At 51.8% G+C, this 25572-nt stretch overlaps 1 protein-coding gene across 4 annotated transcripts in view; it reads right to left on the bottom strand.

Annotated features, from left to right (window-relative positions):
- The window catches only part of PPARD (peroxisome proliferator activated receptor delta), an 81663-nt gene that overhangs the window by 2306 nt on the left and 53785 nt on the right, over window positions 1-25572 (bottom strand). For 2 of the 4 annotated variants that reach the window (XM_045074754.1, XM_045074755.1), the window contains 5 exons: window positions 12926-13156; window positions 3492-3646; window positions 2606-2744; window positions 1129-1331; window positions 500-950 (listed from right to left, as the gene is read on the bottom strand). In XM_045074754.1, the coding sequence (XP_044930689.1) occupies window positions 500-950; window positions 1129-1331; window positions 2606-2744; window positions 3492-3646; window positions 12926-13055 (1078 nt within the window). In that variant the 5' untranslated portion in view covers window positions 13056-13156. Of the gene's footprint in view, window positions 1-499; window positions 951-1128; window positions 1332-2605; window positions 2745-3491; window positions 3647-12925; window positions 13157-20146; window positions 20237-25572 lie in introns of all 4 variants that reach the window. The other 2 variants (XM_045074756.1, XM_045074757.1) reach the window with 2 other exon arrangements.

Below are 25572 nucleotides of genomic sequence, written 5' to 3'. Positions count from 1 at the left end.
TGCCTGGGTTCAACCCTCATCCCCACCACAGACTAGCGAGGAGACTGTGCACTGGCCTCTCCCTGCAGCCTCTCTGACTTTAGTTCCGTCATCTGTAAAATGGGGTGACAGAAATGCCTTCTGCACAGGTTGCCATGAGAACCAAGTGAGTTATCATCTAGGAAAAGGAACCAGAACAGTGCCTGGCAAGAAGTGAGCTCTATAGCACTGTGAGTGTGATGATTATTCTATTTGTTACATTGGGATCCAAAAAGTGGAGGCAAAATACGAAGAATCATCCCCATGAACATGTTGCATATTTCTTCAGTCTTGTCTGCCTCCTCTCCACCAAGAAGAGGGAGCCGATCCTCCACACCATCGGCACCTCGTGTGTCACACTGCCATCACACGGGCACGGCCCCACACTGTTTGCATTCAGGCCTGGTGCCCCGTGGTGAAGGCCCAACCCCCAGAAAGAATGGGTGTGTGGGGCAGGCCCGCCAGCCCCAGCCTCACTTACCTCCACAGAGAATGATGGCCGCAATGAAGAGAGCCAAGTCACTGTCGTCAAGTTCCAGGGCATTGAACTTGACTGCAAACTCAAACTTGGGCTCAATGATGTCACTGAAGGGCTTCCGGAGGCTCCGCAGGAACTCCCGGGTGACGAAACCAGTGCCGTTGGCCACCAGTAAGCCATCCTTGTTGACGATGGAGGCCAGCATGGCGAAGATGGCCTCGTGCACACCATATTTGAGAAGGGTCACCTGATCATTGAGGAAGAGGTTGCTGAAGCTGGGGATGCTCTTGGCGAACTCGGTGAGCTCCCGCACGGTCTCAACCGTGGTGTACTGGCAGCGGTAGAAGACGTGCACGCTGATCTCCTTGTAGGGGGGCAGGCCGTTCACCAGCTGCTTCCACACCAGGCCCTTCTCTGCTTGCCACAATGTCTCGATGTCGTGGATCACAAAGGGCTGAAAACCAGGCCCCATTAGAGGCCAGGCCTTGGGAGGACCCCCGCCCATGTGCTCCCCATACCCTTGGCCTGTTCCCCGAAGTGAGGGGAAGGAAGTAGCCCGGTTCTCCCAGAAGTCAGGCGGGTGGCAGGCAGGGCCTAGTGCCCAGGCAGCCAGGCCGAGCAGTGACACTCACCGCCGTGTGGCTGGCCTTGCCAGTGAGGATGCCACGGGCTTTCTTTTTGGTCATGTTGAAGTTCTTCAGGTAGGCATTGTAGATGTGCTTGGAGAAGGCCTTCAAGTCAGCCACCTGTGGGTTGTGCTGATTCCCCTCGCTTGCCGTCAGCCCCGCCACCAGCTTCCTCTTCTCGGCCTCTGGCATCCGGCCAAAGCGGATGGCTGGGTGTGGGGTGGGGGGTGAAGAGAAGTCATCGAGGAGCCCAGGCAGGAGCCAACACCTCCAACCTCCTTGTCTCACAACAGGTACGGAGGCCAAAAATGGAGACCCACTTTTTGAGCCCAGGACCCTCAGAAGCTCTACAGCCAGCACACGGGAATATTGGGGAACCCCTCCCAAATGTAAGCTCTAGGGGGACAGGGATTCTGTCTTGTTCATAGTGCCTGGCAAGGGCCCTAATTCAGGGAGTTGGCTGAGCCACTGTGGGTGGAAGGCAGTACGGTGTGATAGGTGGGAAGACAGTCTCTGGTGTCAAAGGCCCATGCCTGAGCTCCAGGAGACAGGAAGAGGAAGGCTATTTCACCTTTATTCATAAGAAAAATGGGCTAATACTGAAATCTCACTGGATTGTCAAAACAATTGAATAAGAATGTTCACACAGTAAGCACTAAAAAGTTAGTTATTAGTAATGAACAAGATACAAATCCAGCTTCTCTAAGAGAAGAAGTGAGAAGAACTGAGTTGGCCTTGAGATCTCCTAGGAAATCTGCTCAGCCCACCTAAGGAACAGAGCCTGGGAAGATAAAGACTGGAGGGAGGGACCAAGCCCTGGACCTGCCAGGCCCCACCACGGAGGAAATGCTTCAGTTGGAGAGCTTGGGTCCTGCCACCATCTAAAAGGCAAGACAGGGTAGCTGTGGGTGGAGGCATTTAAACAAAAAGCTCTCCCCAGTCCCCCAAGGGGGGGCTCTTACTCAAGACAGGCAAAGTGGGAGGCAGATGGGCTCTGTGCAATCCTACTATATGGGGTCTGAAGACAATACCGTAGGAGGCCCAAAGTGCAGGGCAGTCTATCTCCCAGGAGTGGCCAGCCTCCAGAAAACTCCTGCCCGGCTGCTGACAGTGGACACCTGTGGTCACTCATGGCTCCTGCCTGCCTTTACTAACCAGCAAGGGCCCAGGGGATCCCAGGCTTTGGAAGCAGCTTTTTATGCTGTCAGGTCATCTGAGACAGGCTTGGGGTGCTGGAAATGGTGTTTCCAATGTGACTGGAGCTGGGGTCAATTCCCAGTGAGCCTCGGGGATTGAAAGCGGGTGACCACTCTGGGCCCGGGCCCCAAAGCGGATGTGGAGCCATCTGGGGAGGGCACTTTGGTCTTGGGATTCCTGCACACTGGGCATGGCTCTGAGGGCCTCCTCACCCCACCTCAGCAACCCCTTCCCCCCCACCGCTGGGCCTGCTTTCTGGCCATACTGTGCCCGGGCTGGCTCTCACCATTGTGTGACATGCCCAGGGCCACACATTTCTGGAAGCGGCAGTACTGGCACTTGTTGCGGTTCTTCTTCTGGATCTTGCAGATCCTTTCGCACTTCTCGTACTCCAGCTTCATGCGGATTGTCCGACGGAAGAAGCCCTGGTTGGGGGCGGGGTGTCACAGAAAGCTGAGAATCCTGCTCTGCACCCTGGATTCTGGGATGTCAGGGGCCTCAGTGCTGTGTGTAAATGTCAGAATTCCTGAAATTTGGAAGTTACCCGGGGTGGTGGGGGGGCGGGTTTCTTTTGGAGGGAAGGAGAGGAAGAAAATAACGCTAAAGCCTTTGAGATACATCTATCTATATCTGTATCTATCTATCTATCTGTCTAATTCTTCACTTTAAGTGCTTCTTTGTGCGTTTGGTAACATAACATTGTATCATGGCTAACCTGGTTTATTCGTAAATGTATCTGGTTCCAGGTATTTTCTAGGCAGTGGTTTAGTAAAAGAATATGTACCATTTTGATGGGTGTGCAGTTAGAAGGATGAACCCAAAAGCACCCCTGGAGAAAGAAAAGTAAATTTTCTTTTCCCTTCAAGGGGCCCTCTTGGGCCTTGAGGTGCAGGAAGCACTTGCCATCAGTGTGACAGCTGAGCCCAAGCCCCTCGTTCTGTTTTAGAGCTATGTCTCCAGAGGGCGCCAGCAGCCAGCCAGCCCAGCCGAGGGGCAGGCCAACAAGGGACCAGCTGTACCCAGAGTGGAGGCCTGGAAGGAGCCCAAGGGCCTGGCTGCCTCCTGGGTGGGAATTCCGCAGCAGGTACTGTGATGGCCTGGCTTCTCTGGCCGGTCAGCTCTCCATGTAAATACAGCCCCAGCTGCCAACCGCCACTCGCCGCGGGCCCTACCTTGCACCCCTCACATGCGTGAACACCATAGTGGAAGCCCGATGCCTTGTCCCCGCACACACGGCACTCCATGTTGAGGCTGCCACACGAGGCCCCGTCACAGCCCATCTGCAGCTGGTCCAGGAGGGAGGGTGGCGAGGAGCTCCGGGAAAGGTCTGCGGACACACGACACAGGGATGCCTTCACCTTTGGCTGGGACAGGGGCCAGCGGAGGTGACCAGAGCCCACAGGGGCACAGTGAGGGTTGTGGGGGAGAGCCCACATTTCCCAAGCGGCCCTCACTCAGCTCAGACACTTAAAAGCTAAGTGACGCAAGCAGTCAACCTTTCTGAGGGTTGGTTTCTTCATCGAGAACATGAGGCTCTTCCCCAGACCTACCATATAGGAAGTGTTTGGGAAATGGCAGCTATCATTATTGGGGGGAAGTCAGAGCCTTCCTGGGCTGTACTGACCACAGGGCAGGAAAGAGGGGTGTGTGTGCATGTGTGTGCACTGGGGAGGATGACTGTGTTTTGGGGGAAAGGGAGCAAGAGGAGGAAGCAGACAAGATCTCTTTAGACTCAACTTGAGAAGTAGCTCTTGTAGTGTGACAGGCTCCACCGTCGGGCCCGTGTGGGGTTGTACGGAATGTGTGTGAGGGAGACCAACCCTCTATCCACCTCTCCCGGGAAATTCGACTCTTGGGTGGGCTCCAGAGATGCTGTAAAGCATCTCTCAAGAAGTTCCAATCTGTTTTTTTTTTTTTTTAAAGATTCTTAAGTTATTTATTTGACAGAGAGAGACACAATGAGAGGGAAACACAAGCAGGGGGAGTAGGAGAGGGAGAAGCAGGCTTCCCGCTGAGCATGTACCTGGACGTGGGGCTCGATCCCAGGATCCCAGGATCATGACCTGAGCCAAAGGCAAATGATTAAGCCACCCAGGTGTCCCAAGAAGCTCAAAGCCACGCTTACGAAACTTCTTGCTCAAGCAGAAAGAAGGCAGTATCAGTCAGGTCAACTGGGCAGCAAACTGAATTTCCCCAGGTTTTTTTTTCTATTAAGTGCATGGGACGTCTGAACCAGTGGTATGAGTGGAAGCAAGGAAAGTACTAGACCTAGTACTAGTACTAGACTAGGCAATAGCATCACGGGTAGATGCTGTCAGATGATGCGGTAATCTCTGGGATACTCTTCGGAATCTCTCCCTTGGACACTTAGCAATGAGCCCAGCCTGAACCTCGGTCTCCCGGCCCAGGGCCAGCCACATGACCCCACACGCCGCCTGTCCTGCCTCTGCCACGCTGGCTAGAATCTGCTGTTCTCTGCTCTCTTTCCTGATGACCGAGCAACCTCCTCAGGGTCAGGGGCCAAATCCCCAGTCCAGAGAATCATTGGCTCAGAGCGGGCCGGCACCTCAGGGAGACTCACGCTGTGGGGCTGAGCCCAGACTGAACGTTTCCCAGGCTGGTATTATCCCCTGTCTGTCATCCAGGGACCAGGGAGCCTTCTCCCTTCCCAGGCTGGTAAGGGCTGGGGCCAGAGGTGAAATGGCCTGTCCCTCCTAGGGTCTTCACTCCTAACCTTCGGTCATTCTGAGGGGTGTAACCATTCGTCTCAGCCCACAAATGGGGGGGAGTGGTCTCCCTCTGTCTCTTGGGCACTGTGCCCAGGAGGGCAGAGCCCCTCTGGTTCTCTGCATAGCCTTTACCACCACACGACAGTCCGTGTGCATTCACTCACTGCTGGGGGCCCTCCACCAGAATGTAAGGGCCACTGGGCAGGAATGCTGCCCCCGGGTGCTGCTGCAGGACGGGAAGCAGGCACGGAGCAATGACTTTGGTGGAGTGAGTGGACTTCGAGCTCCCTGGGTTGGTCCTGCGCTCAGCGCCCACTGGATGCAGGGGCTGGGCAGTCCTTGCTGCGCCTGGAGGCAGCCTAAGAGAGGCAAGAGAACTCACAGTATGAGCTGTCGTGGGAAAATGGGAAAATGAGATCATGTGTGAAAACCCTTGGTCGGGACGAGCAGGAGGGTTTCTGGCACTTCCTACTCCAACCCATGTGGTCTGTGTGCAGGTTCACTTTGTGTCACTTCTTGTAAACAGCTGCGTTTTTGTGGCTGACACGTCTGCCTCCTCTGCTAGACGGGGGACATCTCTAATCACACCGCCTTTGGATCTCAGAGCTCACTTCCAGCAATGAGTCCTGTCCACAACCACCGATCTCTTGGTGGTGCCCTCCTTGCTCTCCCTCCTGGCCCCAGAGGCTGGGCAGGCATCTGGGCATTTGCACTGCACGTGGCCAAGCCACCCTCTCCCTTCATGCAGCAGACATTTGATGAGCACCTGCTGTGTGCAGGGAAGGATCCAGACCTGCCCTTGACCAGGTAAGGCCAGAACGAGGTGAGAAAGCTGGAGTACGATGTGGCCAGGGGCAACACAGGCCAAGAGGCAGGCAGGTGGTTCGGGACTTGGAAGCACCCACCATTCAAGCAAGAGGCTGTTGGGAAAGGTGACTGCTCCCTTTTCTGGGCTCAAAGATGAGATCCTTGGGAGACTTCCAAGTTGGCTTCCAGATGCTTGGGAAGAGCAGGCATGAGGGTTAAGAATGTGACTGAGTTCAAACAGGTGTCTTGGGCTCAACCCCCATCTCTGCCCTCTAGGCCTCAGTTTCCTACTCTGTAAGATGGAGATGACAGGAGCATCTATCTGAGAGCCATGGTGAAAAGCAACAGAGGTACAACAGAGAAGAGCCCTAGAACCTGAAAGTGCATGTGAAAAGCAACATGAGTTAGGACAGTGCTAGGCAGAAAGCTGCAATTCTGCATTCCCCAAGCTGTGTACCCCTCACACAGGCAGGGACCGTGACCTGTCCTCATCTTGGGTTGTACCTCCTCCCCCACGGCTTCATGAAAATTCAATGTGGGCTGGGGAAGGGGGCTGCCTGGGTGGCTCAGTGGGTTAAAGCCTCTGCCTTCAGCTCAGGTCATGATCCCAGGATCCTGGGAATGAGCCCCGCATCGGGCTCTCTGCTCAGTAGGAAGCCTGCTTCCTTCTCTCTTTCTGCCTGCCTCTCTGCCTACTTGTGATCTCTGTCCAATAAATAAATAAAATCTTAAAAAAAAAAAAAAAAGAAAGAAAAGAAATTCAATGGTGGGGGGGGATGTCTTATGAGGCCCAGAGAGCCCCCAGAACCAGACCAAGCCTCCTTTCATGTCTCCTGGCCTGCCACTGGCCCGGGGCTCAGGAGCACTAGGATCACTGGGAACCTTGGAAGAAGCAGAAACTCCAGCCCCACCAGCCCCTGGGGCAGCCTGAGCTCCAGATCCTGAGGAGATGCCCGGGGTGAACATCTCAGAAGGAAGTGCTAGAAACCAGACTGTGGGGAAACGGGCCCAGCGAGTATCAGGTCACTGGGCTGTGGCTGTCCTAGCCCTGGGTCGTGAGCAGACACAGGCTGCAGAACCTGAAAGCAGTTGGTGATGCTTGGTGGTGGCCGGTTAGGGGGACAGGGGCACTCCCTGCCTGTCTGGAATAAATTTTGGAGAATAAAAATAACTGCCACAGAAGGCGGAGAGAGGCAGGAGAGGTGAGGCGCTGGGGTGGGCAGAAGTGTACACACCCTCCAGGGGTAGGCTCTGTGCTGGAGTGCATGTACAGTGGGGATACGGAAGTGATGGGTGCTTGAGAGTGGGTTTTCTTTCCTTCTTTTTTTTATTAAGATTTTCTTTATCTGACAGAGAGAAAGAGAGAGAGAACGGATGCAGCAGAGAGGGGGAGAAGCAGGCTCCAAGCTGAGCAGGGAGCCAGATGTGGAGCTTGATTCTAGGACCCTGAGATCATGACCTGAGCCGAAGGCAGGCTCTTAATGACTGAGCCACCCAGGCTCCAGGAGTGGGTTTTCTAAAGATAAAGGTTCTGTTTCTTCCTGGCTGACCACCTGGCTTAAGGGTTTATCCCTGATTCTTACCCAATAGTAATGATGGCAGAATGCTCCCCATTCTGGGGACCAAGTTCTGAAGGTCCCACTGCCTTGCCTATGATCTTCCGGTGTGAGACTGGGGTTCCGAGAGGCCATCCCCCTTACCAGAAGTCTCTGCCTTGCTGCCTCTCAGGTATGCTGGGTGGGGACATGGGCCATACCAGTCTGAGGGCCATCTGCCAGTACAGCTGCTCTTCCCAACAAGCCAGCACGTCCTTCCCCTGGCTCCTCCTCAGCTCTCAGGAAATGTACTTGCTCACCCATTGGCCATCATCTGGGCCCTGAGCCCTGCCTCTGAACTTCCACTCTAGCCACACCTTGCCTGACCCCCTAAACATCTCCTGAGGGCCCATCTCTACCTCTACCCCAGGAAGCGAGGGGGAAAGAACCACCACTTATCAGGCCCCACCAAGAGCTTGTTAGTATCATTCCATATCACCTTGGAAGATAGTGACTGATACCATTTAAAGATAAGGAAACTGGGCGCCTGGGTGACTCAATGGGTTAAGCCGCTGCCTTCAGATCAGGTCATGATCTCAGCGTCCTGGGATCGAGTCCTGCATCAGGCTCTCTGCTCTGCAGGAAGCCTGCTTCCCACACTCTCTCTCTGCCTACTTGTGATCTCTCTCTCTCTCTCTGTCAAATAAATAAATAAATAAACCTTTAAAAAAAAAAGATAAGGAAACTGAAGTTTGGTGAGGTTAAGGGACCCAGCCAAGGTCATCTGTCTAATACCTGCTGGGACTGGGACTTGAACCTAAACCTGACTTCCTGGTAAAGACTGTGTGTTTACACTAATAATCTCTTTTTTGTGTGCCTCTGTGCACCAGGCATTCTGCTGGATACTTTATATCATTAATCCCATGGGAACCTTAAAATAACCCTTCAAGGAAGGTCTTCTGACCCTCTCATAGATGAGGCTAAGTAACATGCTGACAGTGGCATTGACCAGATTGTTAATTTTATGTGTCACCTCGGCCAGGCCATGGTACCCATGATGACCAGTTTTTGGTTGAACACCAGTCTAGATGTTGCTGTGAAGATATTCTTTTTTTTTTTTTTTTTTTTTTAAGATTTTACTGATTTATTTAAGAGAGAGACAGTGAGAGAGAGCATGAGAGGTGAGAAGGTCAGAGGGAGAAGCAGACTCCCTGCAGAGCTGGGAGCCTGATGCGGGACTCGATCCTGGGACTCCAGGATCATGACCTGAGCCGAAGGCAGTTGCTCAACCAACTGAGCCACCCACAGGTGCCTGGGTGGCTCAGTGGGTTAAGCCTCTGCCTTCGGCTCAGGTCATGGTCTCTGGGTCCTGGGATCAAGTCCTGCATTGGGCTCTCTGCTCAGCGGGGAGCCTGCTTCCCTTCCTCTCTCTCTGCCTGCCTCTCTGCCTACTTGTGATCTCTGTCTGTCAAATAAATAAATTAAAAAAAAAAAAGAAGATATTCTTTAGATGTGAGTAAAACTGAAATCATTACTCTCCATAATGTAAGTAGGTCTGGGGCCAATCAGTTGAAGGCCTTATGAAAATAGACAGAGGCCTCCCTAAGAAAGACGGAATTCTGCCTCTGGACTGCCTTCAAACTCAAGCTACAGCATTAGCTGCCCCGGGGTTTCTGGTCTGCTGGCTTGTCCCACAGAATTCAACTTGCCAGCCCTCACAGTTGTGTGAGCCAAGGCCTTAAACACACACACACACAAACTCTCTCTTTCCTGGGGTTTATGGTCTGCTGGCCTGTCCCGCAGAATTCAACTTGCCAGCCCTCACAGTTGTGTAAGCCAAGGCCTTAAACACACATACACACACACACACTCTCTCTCTCTTTCTCTATGTGTGCACACATCCTATTGGTAATAACCTAGAACCACCCAACCCCTGGGGCTGAGCTCATACTATTCATTACTACTAATCAATAATTCATGACTATGACAAGCAACGAGACAGGTCACTGCTGAGGATGACACCAGGCCATTATTGGAATGTTTAGACTCAGCGTAAACACTAAGCCCAACACCCAGGGAGTGAACTATCAGTTGTACCATCTTGGATTGCAAGTTCAGCAGACACTATTGACCTTGCTTGCATCATTTCTATATGGAGGGGAGTTCTCTCGCGTATCTCATCTCCATCACTGGAGGTATGCTGTTGCCAGAGCTGTGATAGTGGCCAGGAGGGTCAACACTATTTACTTTGCTGGCAGAGTCCCAAAGGCAACTAGCTGCTGAAGGCAGGGCCAGTTCTGTGGGACTCTGGAGCTGGGTTATTAAGCAGCCTCCTTACATCTGTCGTCCTGTTTACTTGCACAGTGGGCTTCTCAGGGCTGGCATGCAGTCTTGTCCTCCACTGAAAGGCCAGCCCCTGCCTGGACACCCACTAAGTGCCTGCTGAGAGAGGAGGTGCCAAGGCCAGGAGGAAGGACACTCGGTCTTCCTCAGCCCCAGCTCCACATTAAGACCCCTGACCTCTTCCTAGAGTGTGGATGGGATGCCCATCACTGAAGCAGGAAGGGAAAGCTGCCCCCACCCTTACCCAGCCGGGGGACCCTGGGCATGTGAGTTCCCGGGTTGCCGAGTGCTCATGGTGAGGCCTGTCCTGCCTGCCTCTCTGTCAGGTGCTGAGCTCGGGACAGAGCTGCAGAACTTCTGAGGGGTCAGAAGGGAAGCAAACTGTGGGAACTTCCTGCAGTTTCAAAGATCAAGGCTGTGTTCCATCCTCCTGAATTCCTGAGGGCACTCCAGAGGCCCAAGTCATAGACTCATGGGGCAGGGTAGAGAACCTCACCCGGCCAGCCCTTGAGGTGGGCAGACTTTAAAGGTAGAGGCTGAGACTGGAGAAGTGAAGGCACCAGCGAAAGCTACTGCTGATGGTCACAGGCTTGAGATCCCTGCCCTGGTTTGTGTGATTCCCGACACAGGATGAGGCTGTGTCCCCAGGGCCCCTCACCTGCCCGCCTTTTTTGGGAAACAAAATTACTTTACTTTTTAAAGAAAAGTGATGCATTTGCTTCTTAAACGGTGAGAGTACTGCAGACCTGAGAAGAACATGTAATGGCGCGCACCACCGTGTGACCCAGCCTCTCCGCCATGATCCTACTCCTCTGAGTTAATGGCACAGCCCTTTGCATGTACACTCTTCTAGTGCCTTCCATGATACTTAAAAGATTTTTAAGCAATGGGATCCCCCATTTGGCAGGAGCTCTTTCTCCCGCTGGTAGATTCAGCCCCACCCAGTCCTTGTTAATGACTACACAGCATTCCACAGTCGGTTTTTCCCACAGTTTACATAACTGATTCCCCACAGATGGGCGCTTGCCCATTTGTTGCTTTTCTGAGCAGCACTGCAGTAAGTGAGTGTGGAAATCTCTGTGCGCTCCCAGTGAGTATTTACATGGGATACGTTCCTAGGACGGGGGACTGCAGGGTCAAAGGAATGAAAGAAGTGTTCCCTTGCATAGCCAAGCTGCCCTTCCACCCTCGGTGGCTGGAGGGCCATGTCTTCCGCCTCTGGCCACAAGAGTCCTCTCTGTTAATCTGACAGGCTAAATGACATCTCATCTTGAAGATATCTTCTTTGATGAGTAGATTGAAAAACACTTTATTTTCTGGCCATCTGTATTTGTCCAATGGTGAACTGCCTGTTTCTATTTTTCTGTTGTTTGTCTTATAGAATTTGCAGGAACTTTTCCTATATAATGGCTTTAACACATAATGATTGTGTTAAACAACCTCCTCCTGTTTCAATTATTGAACAGGGAAGTCTTTCTAGCTCTACTTCATCAATTTATTGGTAAATGGAATCCATTAAAAATCACATCATATATAGCACCACAAGGGGGGAGGTTGGGCTAATTTTTTTCCCAGACAACTCCCTGTGTGCCCTAAATCCCACTGATAAAGCTCCCCGAGAAGCCATCACCATGTCCACCTTGCCCCATCTGTGCACCCGGGCCCTGCGCTCTGGTCTGCCATTAACAGCGGTATCGTGTGGGGATAGGGTCCCCACAAGGATATAGGGAAACTCCAGGACAGGGCATTACTGTGGAGGTAACTTCTGTGGGCCTGGCCCCAGATGTGGGGACAGAGTGGGCCCGGCCAGGTGGTAAGGCCACAAATTCCATGGCCTTCTCTTCCCTTTTCACTCTTCCTCAGTGCCAGACCTTGCTCACTCTTAGCCTCTGGTGTCTCTCCTCTGCTGCCTAACCCTCCCTGCCCATCTCAATTTCAGAACAGTACATGTTATGAGCACTGAATGACTGATCACCAGTGAGCCATTCCTCTTCTGGGAAAGGCTCTAAATTCATCCCAGTCATAGGGTCTCTAAATTCATCCTAGTGACCAGCCAACACACAGGATACTGTGGGGGTTTGGGGAGACTTTCTCTTGAGTCTTGAAATCACACCCAGCCCACTTCGGTTATTCCTGGATATGCGAGTGGGATCAGAGGGATGGGATCATGGCCTTCCCTTACCCTACCCACCCCGTGCCCTGAAGAGGAAGCAGCTCAGCAAAATCCAGGAACTTGTTTTACAGGTTCAAAGTAGTAGGGCTCCAGGATTTGGGCCTTTTTTAACTACAGGCCAGCCAGGAACCTGCTCACCTCAGCAGCCTTGCCCTACCTTAACTCTGACACAGGCCTCCAGAGACCATCCTGTGGGGTGGGCCTGCTCCTCTGCCCTCAATCACCACCTGTGTCTGGGATCTCCTGCAGCTGAAACCCAAGGCCAGATCGGGATGTCCCCTGCCGGAAGTGCATCCTCTCATGACCCTGAGTTCCCCAAGAGGGTAAGGGAGCAAGACTCAGCTGAATGTGCTAGAACTTAGGTGGAGAGAGGAGAGAAGCTAGGGAAGGGGCAGCATCAGCAGCAGGGAAAACCAGAGGCCAAAGAGTGGATTCTGGGTGCCCCTGAAGGTGGCACGATGATGATGAAGATGGGGAGAGAACAGCACACGGTCCCAGGGAGCCGACAAGTGCGATAAGAGAAGCTGAAAACTGGTTTGCTGCACAAAAGTAATCTTAATTACAATCATTCACACGGGCCGCTTAGCACTTACTCCTAATTACAGGGCCACTCCATGATGTGTGTCATTAGCACCAGATCAATGGAGCTGGGTGCTGCGACTGTTTGTTATGATCACAGGTACAGCTGATCTTCCCAGCATGGGTAAACGCAGACTGGCTCCAGGTCCCCTGGGCGGCAGCAGGGGAATCATACAGATGATTACACGGATCCCAAATGCTAACTCACTGAATTCTCATGAAAGCCCCTGTCCACATCCCCTACAAGCTGTCGGTTTCAAAGAAAGAAGAAGTGCACTGGCCTGAAGTCCTGTTGCCGAGAAGCACCAGCACAGAGCTGTGAACCCTGTCTGCCCGGCTCTGCCCCTCTGAGCCCCATGATGCTGTCTACAGAGGGCAAGAGTTCCTGCTTGGCCCACTTGGTGTCCTTTGCCCTATGTTCCCTTTTGCCCCCTCCTCACCTGTATAGCTGCTGGAAGGAAGAGAGCGCTCTGGTCCTCCATTGAGTTCTGGGGTTCCTTCTGCCTCTGCCACTTCCTTTTTCTCCTCCTCTTCCCGGATCTCAGGGGCTTCCCCCGGCAGCTGCTCCATGGCTGATTTCCCCTCGGCGCCACGCCTGCAGGCCCGCTCATAGCTCTGGCATCATCTGGGTCTGAACGCAGAGGGACCTCTACAGGGCAGCTGCCATCAGCCTGGGCCAAGGGGAAGATAGGAAGAGCATGAGAAGGTGAGAGAGGAGGGCATGTGAGAGGGCTACCACTGGCAGGGGGGCAGGATGGAGGGGGATCCCCTGCTCTGCTCCTTCACGGCAGGCACGCCTCCTCCCTGTAGCTCTAGCCCACGGGCTCTGCTCCTTGTACCCTGTGTCCCTTCTCCTCCTGCCCTCTGGGGGGTTGGAGCAGTCTCCACGAACCAGACAGGGCGACACATCCCTGCAACCTCTTCCCCTCCTCAGCCCCATCCTGCTCTTTGTGCTAGATCAGAATGACTTCAGGGGCTTTTTCCAACCCTGCAGTCCTCCTTGAGATCCTGACACACATCATGCCTCCTAACCCCCATCCTTCCCCTCCAGCACTCAGGCTCTCCTATGCCAAAATTTTTTTTTTTTAAGATTTTATTTATTTGACACAGATCTCAAGTAGGCAGAGCAGCAGGTGCGGGGAGGGGAGGCTCCCCGCTGAGCAGAGAGCCCGATGTGGGGCTCGATCCCAGGACCCTGAGGTCATGACCTGAGCCAAAGGCAGAGGCTTAACCCACTGAGCCATGCAGGCACCCCATACACCACAAGCTTTGGAGGAAGTAAGTCCTATCCTTCCTGTGTTTGGGTGTGGGGGGAAGAAAAAAGACCCAAGGCTCTGTTAGGTGCTAGGCTAGGCTTGCAGCTGGCAGATTTGCAACTAGACCTTCAGCAGCCCAGCCAGCAGGTAAGGGGCCAGGTGCTCTGTCCAGGAATCTTTCTGAGGTGGAGTCCTGGGTGGGGACTCCTGCATGGAGGAGGCAGTTCTGACTTGGCAAGTGACATATTGCCCACAAATGCCACCATCGTGTCAGTGGTGGTAAGACCATGAGGTGTTGTGCTGGTAGGGACCAGCAGGGAGACACCTTGAGAGTGGGGTGGATTTTGACCAGAGATGGCATGGAACTTGTGTTGAGAAAAGCACGAGAAAAGACTCAGAGGCAGCACAGCGGGGAGCAGTGAGGATCCCAGTGGCCACAGAGCGAGCCCTGTGGGAGCGAGGATTTGGAGGGATGGCTGGGAAGGTGGGCTGCGTCCAGGCACGTGTGAGCAACTGAATCTATCCCAAGGCAGTGCAGGCTGGGGGAGGATTGAGAGCATTCAAGACCTGCTTTAGGGAAATCTAAGCATCTGTGGGCTTTCTAGATGTGCCAGAGGCAGCTTGAGCTCAACCTATTCAAACAGAACCCACCATCTGCCCTCAAACCCACCCTTCCTCTGGTAATACCTACTTTAGTGATCTGCATTGCCCATCTACCCACTTAGCAAACCCAGAAGTCAGGGGTCAATGGAGACTCTTCCCTCTCCCACGCTGCTCCACACTTGCACACTTGGACGGACACTGCAACTAGTGGGGAGTTTTTCAAAATAGAGATGTCTGGGCTTATCCCTAGAGATTCTCATCAAATGGTCTGGGGGAGCTGCCTGAGCACTTGGGATCTTTGTTTTTAATTCTCCTGGTGATTGTCACATGCAGCCAAGCTTGAGAACCACTGCTCCACAGCAACGCCACTTCCAACAGACAGTAAATCTTCCCTCTCCCAGCAATCCTTTCCAGGAGGCTTTCATTTTCCCTTGTTTGGAAGGACAACAACCTCTTCCAGTTTGTCTGTGGAAGGGAGTTTGGAAATTTGGCCGTAGAGTCTAAGAGCTGAGAAATTGGGAATGTGGAGATGTGCCGGGCATCCTCGTTGATCTGACTGATGGTCATGGGAAGGGATTCAGTTCACCAAAGGAAAAACAATGTGTCAAGGGACGTCAGGGGCATAGGCACCAGAGCCAACAGAGCACTGGCCAGGCGCAGGACAGACATGGGACAACCAATTTGGAGTCATGGGAAGGGCTGTTTCACGGGGGCGAGCTCAACTGTGTCAAAAGCTGCAGAGTTGAAGGCTGATAAACTGACACATGATCCCTGGGTTCAGTGACCGCCAGGTCATCAGTGACCTTGTGAGGCAAGTTTCAGTCAAGTGGTTAGGATGGAAACTGGGACTCTGGAGAATAAGCGGGAGGGAGGGAGGTAGTATGGCAAATGGAGGCTCGGTTTTTGGTAAATATGTCAAGGAAATAAATGTACTGGCTCAAGAAAGTGGCAAAATCAGGAAGAAGATTTTTGGACTAGAGGAGACTCGAGTAAGCCATGGGTAGAGGAGAGGCCTGCAGAGAAAGACCATCTGAAGATTCAAGTCCGGGTAGCTGGGACATAATGACTAATGGGAGGGGACTAATTCAAGGGCACAGGAGGAAGAATATACCAAGAAGTATCATAGCAACTGGGGAGGAGGTTGTTAAAGCTCATACTGGATGGGATGGCCTCAGTCTTTGAGTTAATAAAGTAGGAGGGAAAGTTGTCCACTGAGAGTACAAGATGGGACTTGCAGAAAGCAAAGAGGCTGGGTGGGGGCACTTTGGCAAACAACACAGAATTAGTTGGAGAAGAATAAAAAGAAGGATAGCAAAGCCATGATAATTAAAACAGTGTCACACTGGCACATGAATAGACAATCAATGAAAGAGAATACAGAGTCCATAAATAGATGCTAACACATACAGAATGTTAATATGTTATAAAGACAGTACTTCACATCAAAGAGAACAAATGGGTTCTCCAATAAATGGTAATGGGGCAACAGAGTAGCCATCTGGAAAAATTAAGATGGATCTCTACCTCAAATCTTCTATCAAGATGAGGTCCCAGTAAATAAAAAAAATTTTTTTAAAGTTAAAACAAAAATATAGGGGTTCCTGGCTGGCTCAGGGGGTTAAGCCTCTGCCTTCAGCTTGGGTCATGATCTCAGGGTCCTGGGATCAAGCCCCACATCTGGCTCTCAGCTCAGCGGGGAGCCTGCTTCCCCTTCCCTCTCTGACTGCTTCTCTGCCTACTTGTGATCTCTGTCAAATAAATAAATAAAATCTTAAAAAAAAAACCCACCCAAAATATATGCATTATTGGACACCTCGCTCTCTCAGTCCATGGAGCATGGAATTCTAGATCTCAGGATCATGGGTTCAAGCCCCATGGTGGACACAGAGACTACTTTAAAAAATTATATATATGTACAAATATACACACACACATATATAAACTTTCAACATGGTAGAAAAAATCATAACAAAAAAAGATAATAAACTGGGAAAAATATCTGCAACTCTCATCAAGGGGCTAATTTCTCTAAAACATTTCCTATAAACAAGAGGCCAGCAACCTCACAGATAAATGGGCCTGAGATATATAACATGTATACAAAAAAGGTACCCATTTGAAAAGCTGAGCATCACTCATAAAAAAAAGAAATACATAATACTCAAATACACTTTTTAAGATCAGATTAAAACAAACGCTAACATGTTGCTAAACACGTGGGGAAACATAATCTCATGGAGAGGTAGGCTGGCATGACCTCTGAAGAGGGTAACTTGCTTACATTTATCTAAATTACAGGTGCACATTCCCTATTACCCAGAAATGCCACTTCTGGGCTTTATGCTACAGCTGTGTTTCCACTTTAGCAAAATAACAGAACTTTTCGTTAGTACACGGTTATCCATTACAGTAATATCGGACTAGTAAGAGGCAAGGGACACACCAAATGTCTATAATCAGGGGGCTTAGTAAACAAATTAGGACATGGGGACAGAAATTCTATGCAGCCACAAACAAGAATCATGATGTTTATGGACCAGAAAGGAAGTATCTTTATATCTCCATCCACATATTAAAAAGGGAATAGAGGAACTTGCAGAAGGAATTGAAGAGCTACACCTCATGCAAAAAAGATAAACCAAAGTTTTCGTTTGCTTGCATGTGTGTGAGTGTGTGTAAGGCAGGAAGGCCCCAGAAGAATTGGGAATACTGGTCGCCTCTGGGTCGCTAGCGGGAGAGAGGTCTTTTCATAGTACCTTTTGTGCCTTTTAAACTCTGAACTACAGGCATGTTATCTGTTCTGAAAAGCATTTAAACTGGAATAAAGAGGCAAAATCTACAAATGATAATGTAGAAGAGGAGAGGGAGACAGCTGGAAGTGCTCGGGCAAATACAGATGGAAAAACGTCTGAGGTAACCACTATAATACCATAAATAGCATGTGTGGTTGCCAAATTACTACAGTAGAACAGGAAAACTTAGAAGTCATGTAAAACTCTAGCTTTCTGACTGCGAAAGTGTCACAGATGGGACACTATGGAGACACAGAAACTCAATGTGACGTAAGGCAGATTGGATCCTAGAACAGAAAGAGGACAGTGGTAGCAGAACTGGTAGGACTGAATTTAAAACCCTCTTAGTTTGTAGCGCTGAAGCCATGTTCATTTCTTAGGATGGGTAAGTGTCTGGCATTTTTCTACGATGTTCACATTAGGGGAAGCTGGATGAAGGGCACATGGGAACTCTGTGTGATCTCTGTGAGATTTCTGTAACTCTCCAGTTTTTTCAAAATAGAATTTTTTTTTAAAAGCTTAAAAGCTCCTGGCTTGGGGCGCCTGGGTGGCTCAGTGGGTTAAAGTCTCTGCTTTTGACTCGGGTCATGATCCCAGGGTCCTGGGATCGAGCCCCACATCGGGCTCTCTGCTCAGCGGGGAGCCTGCTTCTTCCTCTCTCTGCCTGCCTCTCTGCCTACTTGTAATCTCTGCCTGTCAAACAAATAAATAAAAATATTTAAAATAAAAACAAAAAACAAAACAAAAAAAACCCTCCTGGCTTTCTGGCTTCTCTTGAAAATTGGGCAGACCTAGCCACTGGGTACCCGCATGGTGCCGACACCACCCTGGGAGCTGAGCAGTGGCCTCCCCTTTACCTGGACAAGTGCTAGCCACTGACACCCACGATTCTGGCTATTTCCTGCTGTTTTGCTCATGCCCACTGTGTGAGGTGTTCCCTCCTGCAAGAATCTGAGTCTGTTTAGCATAAATCAGTTCCTCAAGGATCAATCACTGGTCATCAAATTAGACCTGGAGCATGGCGGTCCCTGAATACATGTGGCTCTGATTACAAGGGACAGCCTTCTTGTTGTTTGCCCAACGCCATTCCCCCCTCTTCCTTACTGAGGCCCAATTTTTTGGATCAGGCACATGCTTAGTCAAACACTCCATTTCCCAAGCTCCCCTGCAGCTACTGTGTTCATGTGAGACAATGCTGACCAACAGATAAACAGAAATCTACTGGGAGGGCCTTCTGAAAATAGGTTTTTCCCTGATCAGCAGAGACCAATGTCTACCTTCCCCTTTTCCCGCCCTGGGCTAGGAATACTGGCTCTGGAGCTGGAGCAGCAGCAGATAGGTTAAGAGGTGGGCCGGGAGGAGAGAAGGGATCCCAGGCCACTGCTCCCCTAGCCCTGGAATGCCTGTCTCTGGACTCCCTGCTGCGGGAGACAAGGAAACGCCCGTTTCACAAGCCCCGTTTGCCAGATTTCAGCTGCAGGCACAACCCTAACAGAAACAACGCGGTATCAGACACTGAGCTAAAGAGGAGAATGGGGTCCTAAGAGGGGGCTGGCGCCAACACTGGGAAAAGGACCTTGGCCATGATCACCGGGAGCAGTCAGTGGAGATGGTGGCACGTAGTAAACTGCTCCAAAAACACAAGTAATTCTCTGAGTAACAAGGACCAGGGACACTGATTTGTCCTACTCCACAGGACTGAAGAGGGGGCAGTATGCTAACAGAAGAAGGCTCAGATGTGACTCCCACGAGCTGCAAGCACAGTGGTGGCAATGACCACAGGGTAAGTGGCGTGAGGCAGAGAACAGACTGTTTCTGGCTATGTGAAGCTTGGCTGTCAGTGGACACAGGGAAATGCACACCAGACTGTGGTGATGAGAACTGGGGAGGAAGGACATGAAGATTTGGGGTCCCCCTTAGCAGCTGAAAACAGAGGAGGGAAAGCTACAACACAGCCTCATATAGATAACTTGATAAAACCTTTTCTCGCTCATTCCCTCACACCCTCTGATCCTCTGAGTGACTCTGGGGAGATGGGAAAGAGTTCACAGTCAGTCCTGAGTCCTGGAAGCAGGGGGTGGGAGCTGACTGAGCACCCACTACATGCCATGTTTGGTGCATGGAAAAGAGGCTCTGCTCCATTCTCCCAAGCTCTGGCAGTCGAACCTTGTGTGCTCCTCTGGGGAGGGAAGTGACAGAAAGCTCAGGCTTGTGGAGCCAGTCTCTCAGAGAACATGCCAAGGATAAAGCAGAAGACCACAGGGTCTCAGACATCATGGGGTCTGAGCCTGGCCAGACTTCCGAAGAACCGCGGGCAGTGGGCCACCTTGAGCCTCATCTTCTGCTTCTGCCACCCGCAGAAGGTTGTCACGTGACTGGGGGAACTGTTATCAGTTTCAGGGGGTGCAAACGAATGCCTCTTGAACCAGATGTGGATCTGGGCTCTGGCTAGAGTTTTGGATTTGGGGCCAGGGGCCCTGGATTCTAGGCGGATGCTCCTCCCCTGACTGGAGCTGTCCCTTCTGACTGTGACCAGCAGGAGGGGGAGGGGAACAGTAGTCTGGTTGTTCTAAACCCACGCACATCCCTTGGGCTGTTTCATATTTAGATGGAACCGCTGTGCTGTAGCCCATCCTTGCTTTTTGCCAGAAACCACATTTTCACACAGCCTCGGCTATTCCATCTGCCCGCAGCCAAGGCCGCCCCACTGCCACTGCTGTTCTCAGCTTGCCTGGTCAGGGGTTACTCTGATCCCGGGGCCCTCTCCTGACCCAACTGGGCCTAGGCCCGCAGGCTGGCCATTCCTCAGGGGGCTGCCACCCCACTACCACTATTCCTACAGTGGACCTTATTTCCCTTCCTTTCTGCAGCCCTAGCACTGAAGGAGCACATGCAGGCACCAGGTCTAACTTCGGTGTGGCTGGGAAGCCCAGGGCTTTCCTGCTGCGACCCCCCATTAATGGCCCAGAGCCAGAAACCCCTGATTGTGTCCCAGTGTCAGCTCACTTACGAGGTTGGTGCTGTCATCAGATAGGACAAGGGTCCTGAAGCCAGAATGAGGAGGTGCTGTTCTGCCGCCCTCAGACACAAAATGGAGTCTCTGGCGAAAGAATTTATTGTAAACCAAATGCCCTCCCACCCTGATTCTGGCACGTACACATGTGTGTTGTTTGTATTCATGCTCACACAAGCCAGCAGTGCAAGCAAACCCAGTGCTCCCAATCTGGTACCCACTTTTTTTTTTTTTTTTTTTTAAGCTTAGTTATTTCAGAGAGAGAGAGAGAGTGTGTGAGAGTGTGTGTGTGTGAGCAGGGGGAGGAGTTGGGGAAGAGGGTGAGATTCTCAAGCAGACTTCATGCTGAGCATGAAGCCCAACGTGGGGCTCGATCCCATGAGTGAGATCATGACCTGAGCTGAAACCAAGAACTGGATGCCTAATTGACCGAGCTACCCCTCCAATACCCACTCTTTTCCCCCAAGAAGAATGCCAGGCCTTTTGGGAGGGAAGGCAAGAGGGAGGTGCACACTCCATCCACTTGCCATCAGGCAGGTCTAGTTCATGGGCAGAGATAATCAGGAGCTTAGTCCAAATGACCCAGAGCTGTACAGAGGCCTGGTCTGGTGTCCAAGCAACAAAGCCGCCTGGGGCCCTAATCCATCCCCCAAAGTCTAGACATCCTCAGGAGGCGGAGTGCTCCTGCCACCCACCGGCAGGCTGCCTGCTCGGACTGGGGTCAGGCAGGGTGCTGGAGCCCCACTCCTCTCTCAGAGCTGTGGTACAGGCTGATAGGCTTCTCCCTGCACCAGAGCCCAAGCTGGGTCACAGCTCTAAGCCTCCAGCTCACCACTTCCATCCCAGTGGTACTGGCTTCCCTTCTCCCGGGGCTTACTATATCCCAGGCTATGTGTGTCCGGACATATAATCCTCCCAACAACACTAACAGTTGAGTACTATTACTACATCCATTTAACTGATGAGGAATTTGCTCACAGAGAGGGAAAGTAACTGGCTCAAGGTCACACAGAAATCGGAGTAAGGTCACAGTAACTGGAACAGCAGGACTGGAGTCCAGGCAGGTTGTTTGAGGTGTTAATCACTGCACTATGGGCCTTGCAAGTGGTGCCAGGTAAGACTGGTATGTCCAGAAGATGGTATGTCACTGCCCTGCTGGATCTAGAAGCTGCTCTTAGCCTCGGTCTGGAGCTATCATTGTTGAATTCTTTGTCTAGCTGCCAATCCCCAACTGTTTATCTGTCAAGAATATCCCGGGTCAAAGTCCTTCTGGATACTCCCTGCCAGAAAATGACTGCTATGGGCTAAAGACAGCCACAGGCTCTGGTCCCTGGCTCCTTCTCCAGGCATCCCACTCACCGTGTGTGCCAGCACCACTCTCTGACCCTACAGGCTCGTACTGGCCTCAGCCTTGAATGTTGCCCCCTCGACTCCTTTCCTTCAAGAGTGGGCTCTCCTGCACCCCCTTCCTGAGGAGGAAACGCTCGCCGACCAGCCTCATTCTGTTCCTTCTTACGGCAAACCTGGGTCGGGCCCTCCAGATCTGTGATCACTGCAGCAAAGTGCAATGTCAGGCAGCTGGTCTGGCCTCACCATGCTGTTACCAGTTTCCCAGAAAATGCCCTCTGTCTTGCTGAGTTAGGCCCCCAGTACCTGGCATAGGGCCTGGCATTTAGTGGGTGCTCTGCACACACTTGCTGGATGAACTCACAGATGTTAACCTTAGGCATAGTATTTTCAGTCCTACTTGGCATTGCCATGGTACCAGTTTCCGTGTATTACCTCCCCAAGATGCAATACTCCATAGAAGTTAATTCCAGGTGCTTCTGCGTCCAGTCTGGATTCAGATCTTGGCTCTGCTCCACCCTCTCTGGGACTCGGGGAAGATACTAACTCTTCAGAGCTCCTCAGCCCAACATTTGGGATGCTATTCCCCAAGCTGAACAGATGTCAGGAGGATTAGGGCTGAACAGTGCTGAGTATACAGTGTATGTCCGACAAACAGGGAAGGTGGCTGTGGCCACGATCGTCATGGTTGGCTCATCTTAAGGGATGATAGGGAGCAAGTGACACTGCAGATCTAGAAATGTGCTAGCCCCATTAGGAATATTAGGAATAGTCCCATTAGGTATAGGGAAATGTCCCTACTCCAGGGACCTAAGCAGATCCAGAACTTCCCAATCCCCTGCCCTACAATCAGCTGTGTAGAAGAGAACTGACAGGGAGTACCCTACTCTAGACATGTGCCTCTCCTTCAGAGAGCTGGGCCCAAACCTTCCTCTACTTCGTGTGCTCCCTCTCCCCAATGTAGATGACCCAGTTGCTGCCCTTTCCCCCCTCACGCCACTCCAGGAGGATGAGGGTCAGCAGTCTCAGGATCAAGGGCAGAGGTTGCCCCATTTCCCTGGCAAGTGCTTTCAGGATCGGCAGTGAGAGAGGCCATGGAAGAATGGGCCTGCTTAACTCTGTCCCAAGCTTTCCAATCAATCATTAATCCAGGTACTGACCCAGTGCCCTGGTTTTCCAGGCCAGCAACTCCACGGGGCTCTTTGCTCCCCATTTGCCAATCCAGGTCACCCCACTCCTTTCAGGGCATAAGGAGAGGCCTGTGTGGCAATGAACAGCTGGCAGGCCACCTGAAGCCAACCCCCCAGAAGTAGTGTGGGGTGGGGGCTGGTTTTATTCAGAGAGATCAGAAACCAGAGAAGAGACAGGCAGGAGGCCACCCTTGCCCCTCACATTATGTAATTTTTCCAGTAAGAGTCAGGCCCCTAAGCCCTGCAGAGTGGAGCTAGCTAGAAAGAAAAGCCACCTCAGGCAGTTACAGAGTGTGGCAGAGAAGAGAGGGGGGTGGGGGGGGGGGAAAGCTCTTCATCCGGGATCCGCCCTGCCTGAGTATGCTGGGAGACCCGGACGCCCAGCCATCACCTTTCCCGCTGTAAGGGTTAAGGTGCTGAGCACTGCCCTGACTGTCTTGGGCTGGAGCTATTGAAGACCAAGGACATATCAGAAATCTCCAGTTTGGGGGCACCTGGGTGGCTTGGTCAGTTAAGAATCTGCTTTGGCTCAGGTCATGATCCTGGGGTCCTGGGATCAAGCCCCGTGTTGGGCTCCTTTCTTGGTAGGGAAGTCCGCTTCTCCCTCTTCTTCCCCTCAGTTGTGCTCTCTCATTAATTCTCTCTCTCAAATAGATAAAATCTTAAAAAAAAAACCCTATAGTTTTTATAGACAATAGAATCTCAGTGATGTCGAAACATGTACAAAAGGCAAAAGAAACAAAACTGGAAAGATATGGCCCAAACTGTGAATGGTACTTTTCTCTGAGGGGTCCAGCTAGGGGTGATTCTTTTTTTCTTATATTTGTCTTGTGTTCTCCAATTTCTTCACCAAGAGCATAGGTTACTTTAATGATGGGGGTGGGGGAGATGTTTAAAGAAGTGTGGTGAACAAAGAAAGCTGAATCAAACGCTGAGATACTGATGAGGTAAGAGAAAGGCCTGCCCAGAAAAGACCCAGATCTCTCCTCCTGGAAGCCCGAGGGAGAAAGGAGGATGCATCACTGCTCAGAGAAGCCTCCTGAGGTAAGGGTGGTTGTGCCAGCAGGCAGGGGGCCACATCAGTGGACTTTTCCAGAACGTTTCATCTGAGGACCTCAGGTGCTACGGCTGCGGTGCTGTCAGTGCCCCTCCACTCTTCTTCTGGGCCCTGCCAGCTGCTGCCAGCTGCTTTCATTCACTCATTCAACAAATATTTGTTTAGTACCTACTATCATGCACCGGGCTACATCAGGCAAGTAACCAACATAAATATGTAACTAGGAATGAAGACCAGTGCTCCGAAGGACAAAGGCCAAGCATAGCAGGGTCACACTCAGAGCGTGGTAGCCTAGTGTGGGTGCTCAGCAGACGCCCCTGACTGCGAAGTAGGCCTGCAGGGTCCTGGGGCAGAGGGGAAGAGAGATGTGATAAGGCCCCACCGAGAGAGGAGGATGGCAGGGCCCCTCTGAGAGCACAGGAAGGCTGATCTAGCAGGGGCTGAAGATCACCTGGGGCTTCAAAGGGCAAGCTGAGGATGTGGGTGTTTATCCAAAGAGCAGCAGAGCGCCTAGGAGGGCTCTGAAGAGGATGGGCATGGGCAGCATCCGAGCTGCATTTAAACACGAGCTTCTCTGGCTGCTGTGGAGGGCAGGCTGGAGACGGTTTCAGTCGGGTTCTGAAAAGCCAGGGTAACAGCAAACCTAGCTGGGCCACCAATGGGAAGGAGAAGGCTGTCTCCCAGAGCCCTGGAAGGCAGGGCATAGGACACAGCTGCCTATGCATTCCCGGGAAGATCAGCTCGACAGAGTAGAGGGGTGAGGCTCTTGCATCGAGCTGCATGCCTCTCCAGCTGCCCCATCGGTGCCTTCCGAGTAAAACATCAGTGTGGGCTTAGATGACCTCCAAGGTCCCTTTGGGCTTCAACGTCCTTCACTCCAGCCCCCTCGCACTGTCCTGGTCTTACTGATTCCCAGCTGTGACAAACATACACGTGGATCAAGGGAGCAGACGTGGCACTTGCTATGAGGCTGACTGCCACAAGGGGCCACGTTCCTGGGCCTGACCACTCCATCCAAGCCCCCCAGACTCCCAACACATAGCTCTTGTGCCCCGCACACTGAACTGTGGACCAGCGGCCCTGCTCTGGGAGCTATGTGGTTACAAGGCAGGGGCCAGAGGTCACTACACATACCCTTTTCTTTTTAAACAACAAAGACCGGGACACCAGCCAGCTCTTTAAAGTTCACAGAACGCCTTCGTGTACACAATCCCGTTTAATCAACCCTGTGGGAGGGCGGCAGACAGGACTAATGTGTGTTGAGCACTAGAATGGATTATTTCACTTTAACACCATGATGACCCTCCAAAGGAAGCTCTAATTCCTGCTGGCCACGTGAACAAACTGGGTGAGGGAACAGAGGCTGGTGGTGACGGGCGGGGGGGGGGAGGGTGCACAGCACATGGAGGCGGTGCCAGGTCTAGTGAGAGGGAACGAAACTCAGCCCAGCCCAGGAGATACGGGCCTCACAGTTGGAAGGGGGAGGTCAAAATGGGGGTTGGCAGGCCTGAGTCACTTCTGAACCTCTCCAAGGGGAGGGGAGACAGGAAAGAACCCTATAGCTAAGAACAGGGAGAAACTGCGGCACCCAAGTTCAAGCTTCATCTTTAACAGTGTTCATGTCCTTTGACTCTGTAATTCCCCTCATAGGAAAATGCACTGGGCTATTCGGTGCAGTGTTATTTATAATAATGAAATAACTTTTTATAATAAGGAGAAATATTATAATGAAAAAGAACAGAAATGACTCGATGCCCAACAGAGGAAGGGTTGCATAAATTAGGCATTCCCTGACAAATGGAGTACCACCCAGCTATGAAACTTACACT

This window comes from Mustela putorius, unplaced genomic scaffold (genome assembly GCF_011764305.1).
Source record: "Mustela putorius furo isolate JIRA1106 unplaced genomic scaffold, ASM1176430v1.1 tig00000135_pilon_pilon_pilon, whole genome shotgun sequence".
NCBI lineage: Eukaryota > Metazoa > Chordata > Mammalia > Carnivora > Mustelidae > Mustela > Mustela putorius.
This window is presented reverse-complemented; position numbering and strand designations above follow the sequence as displayed.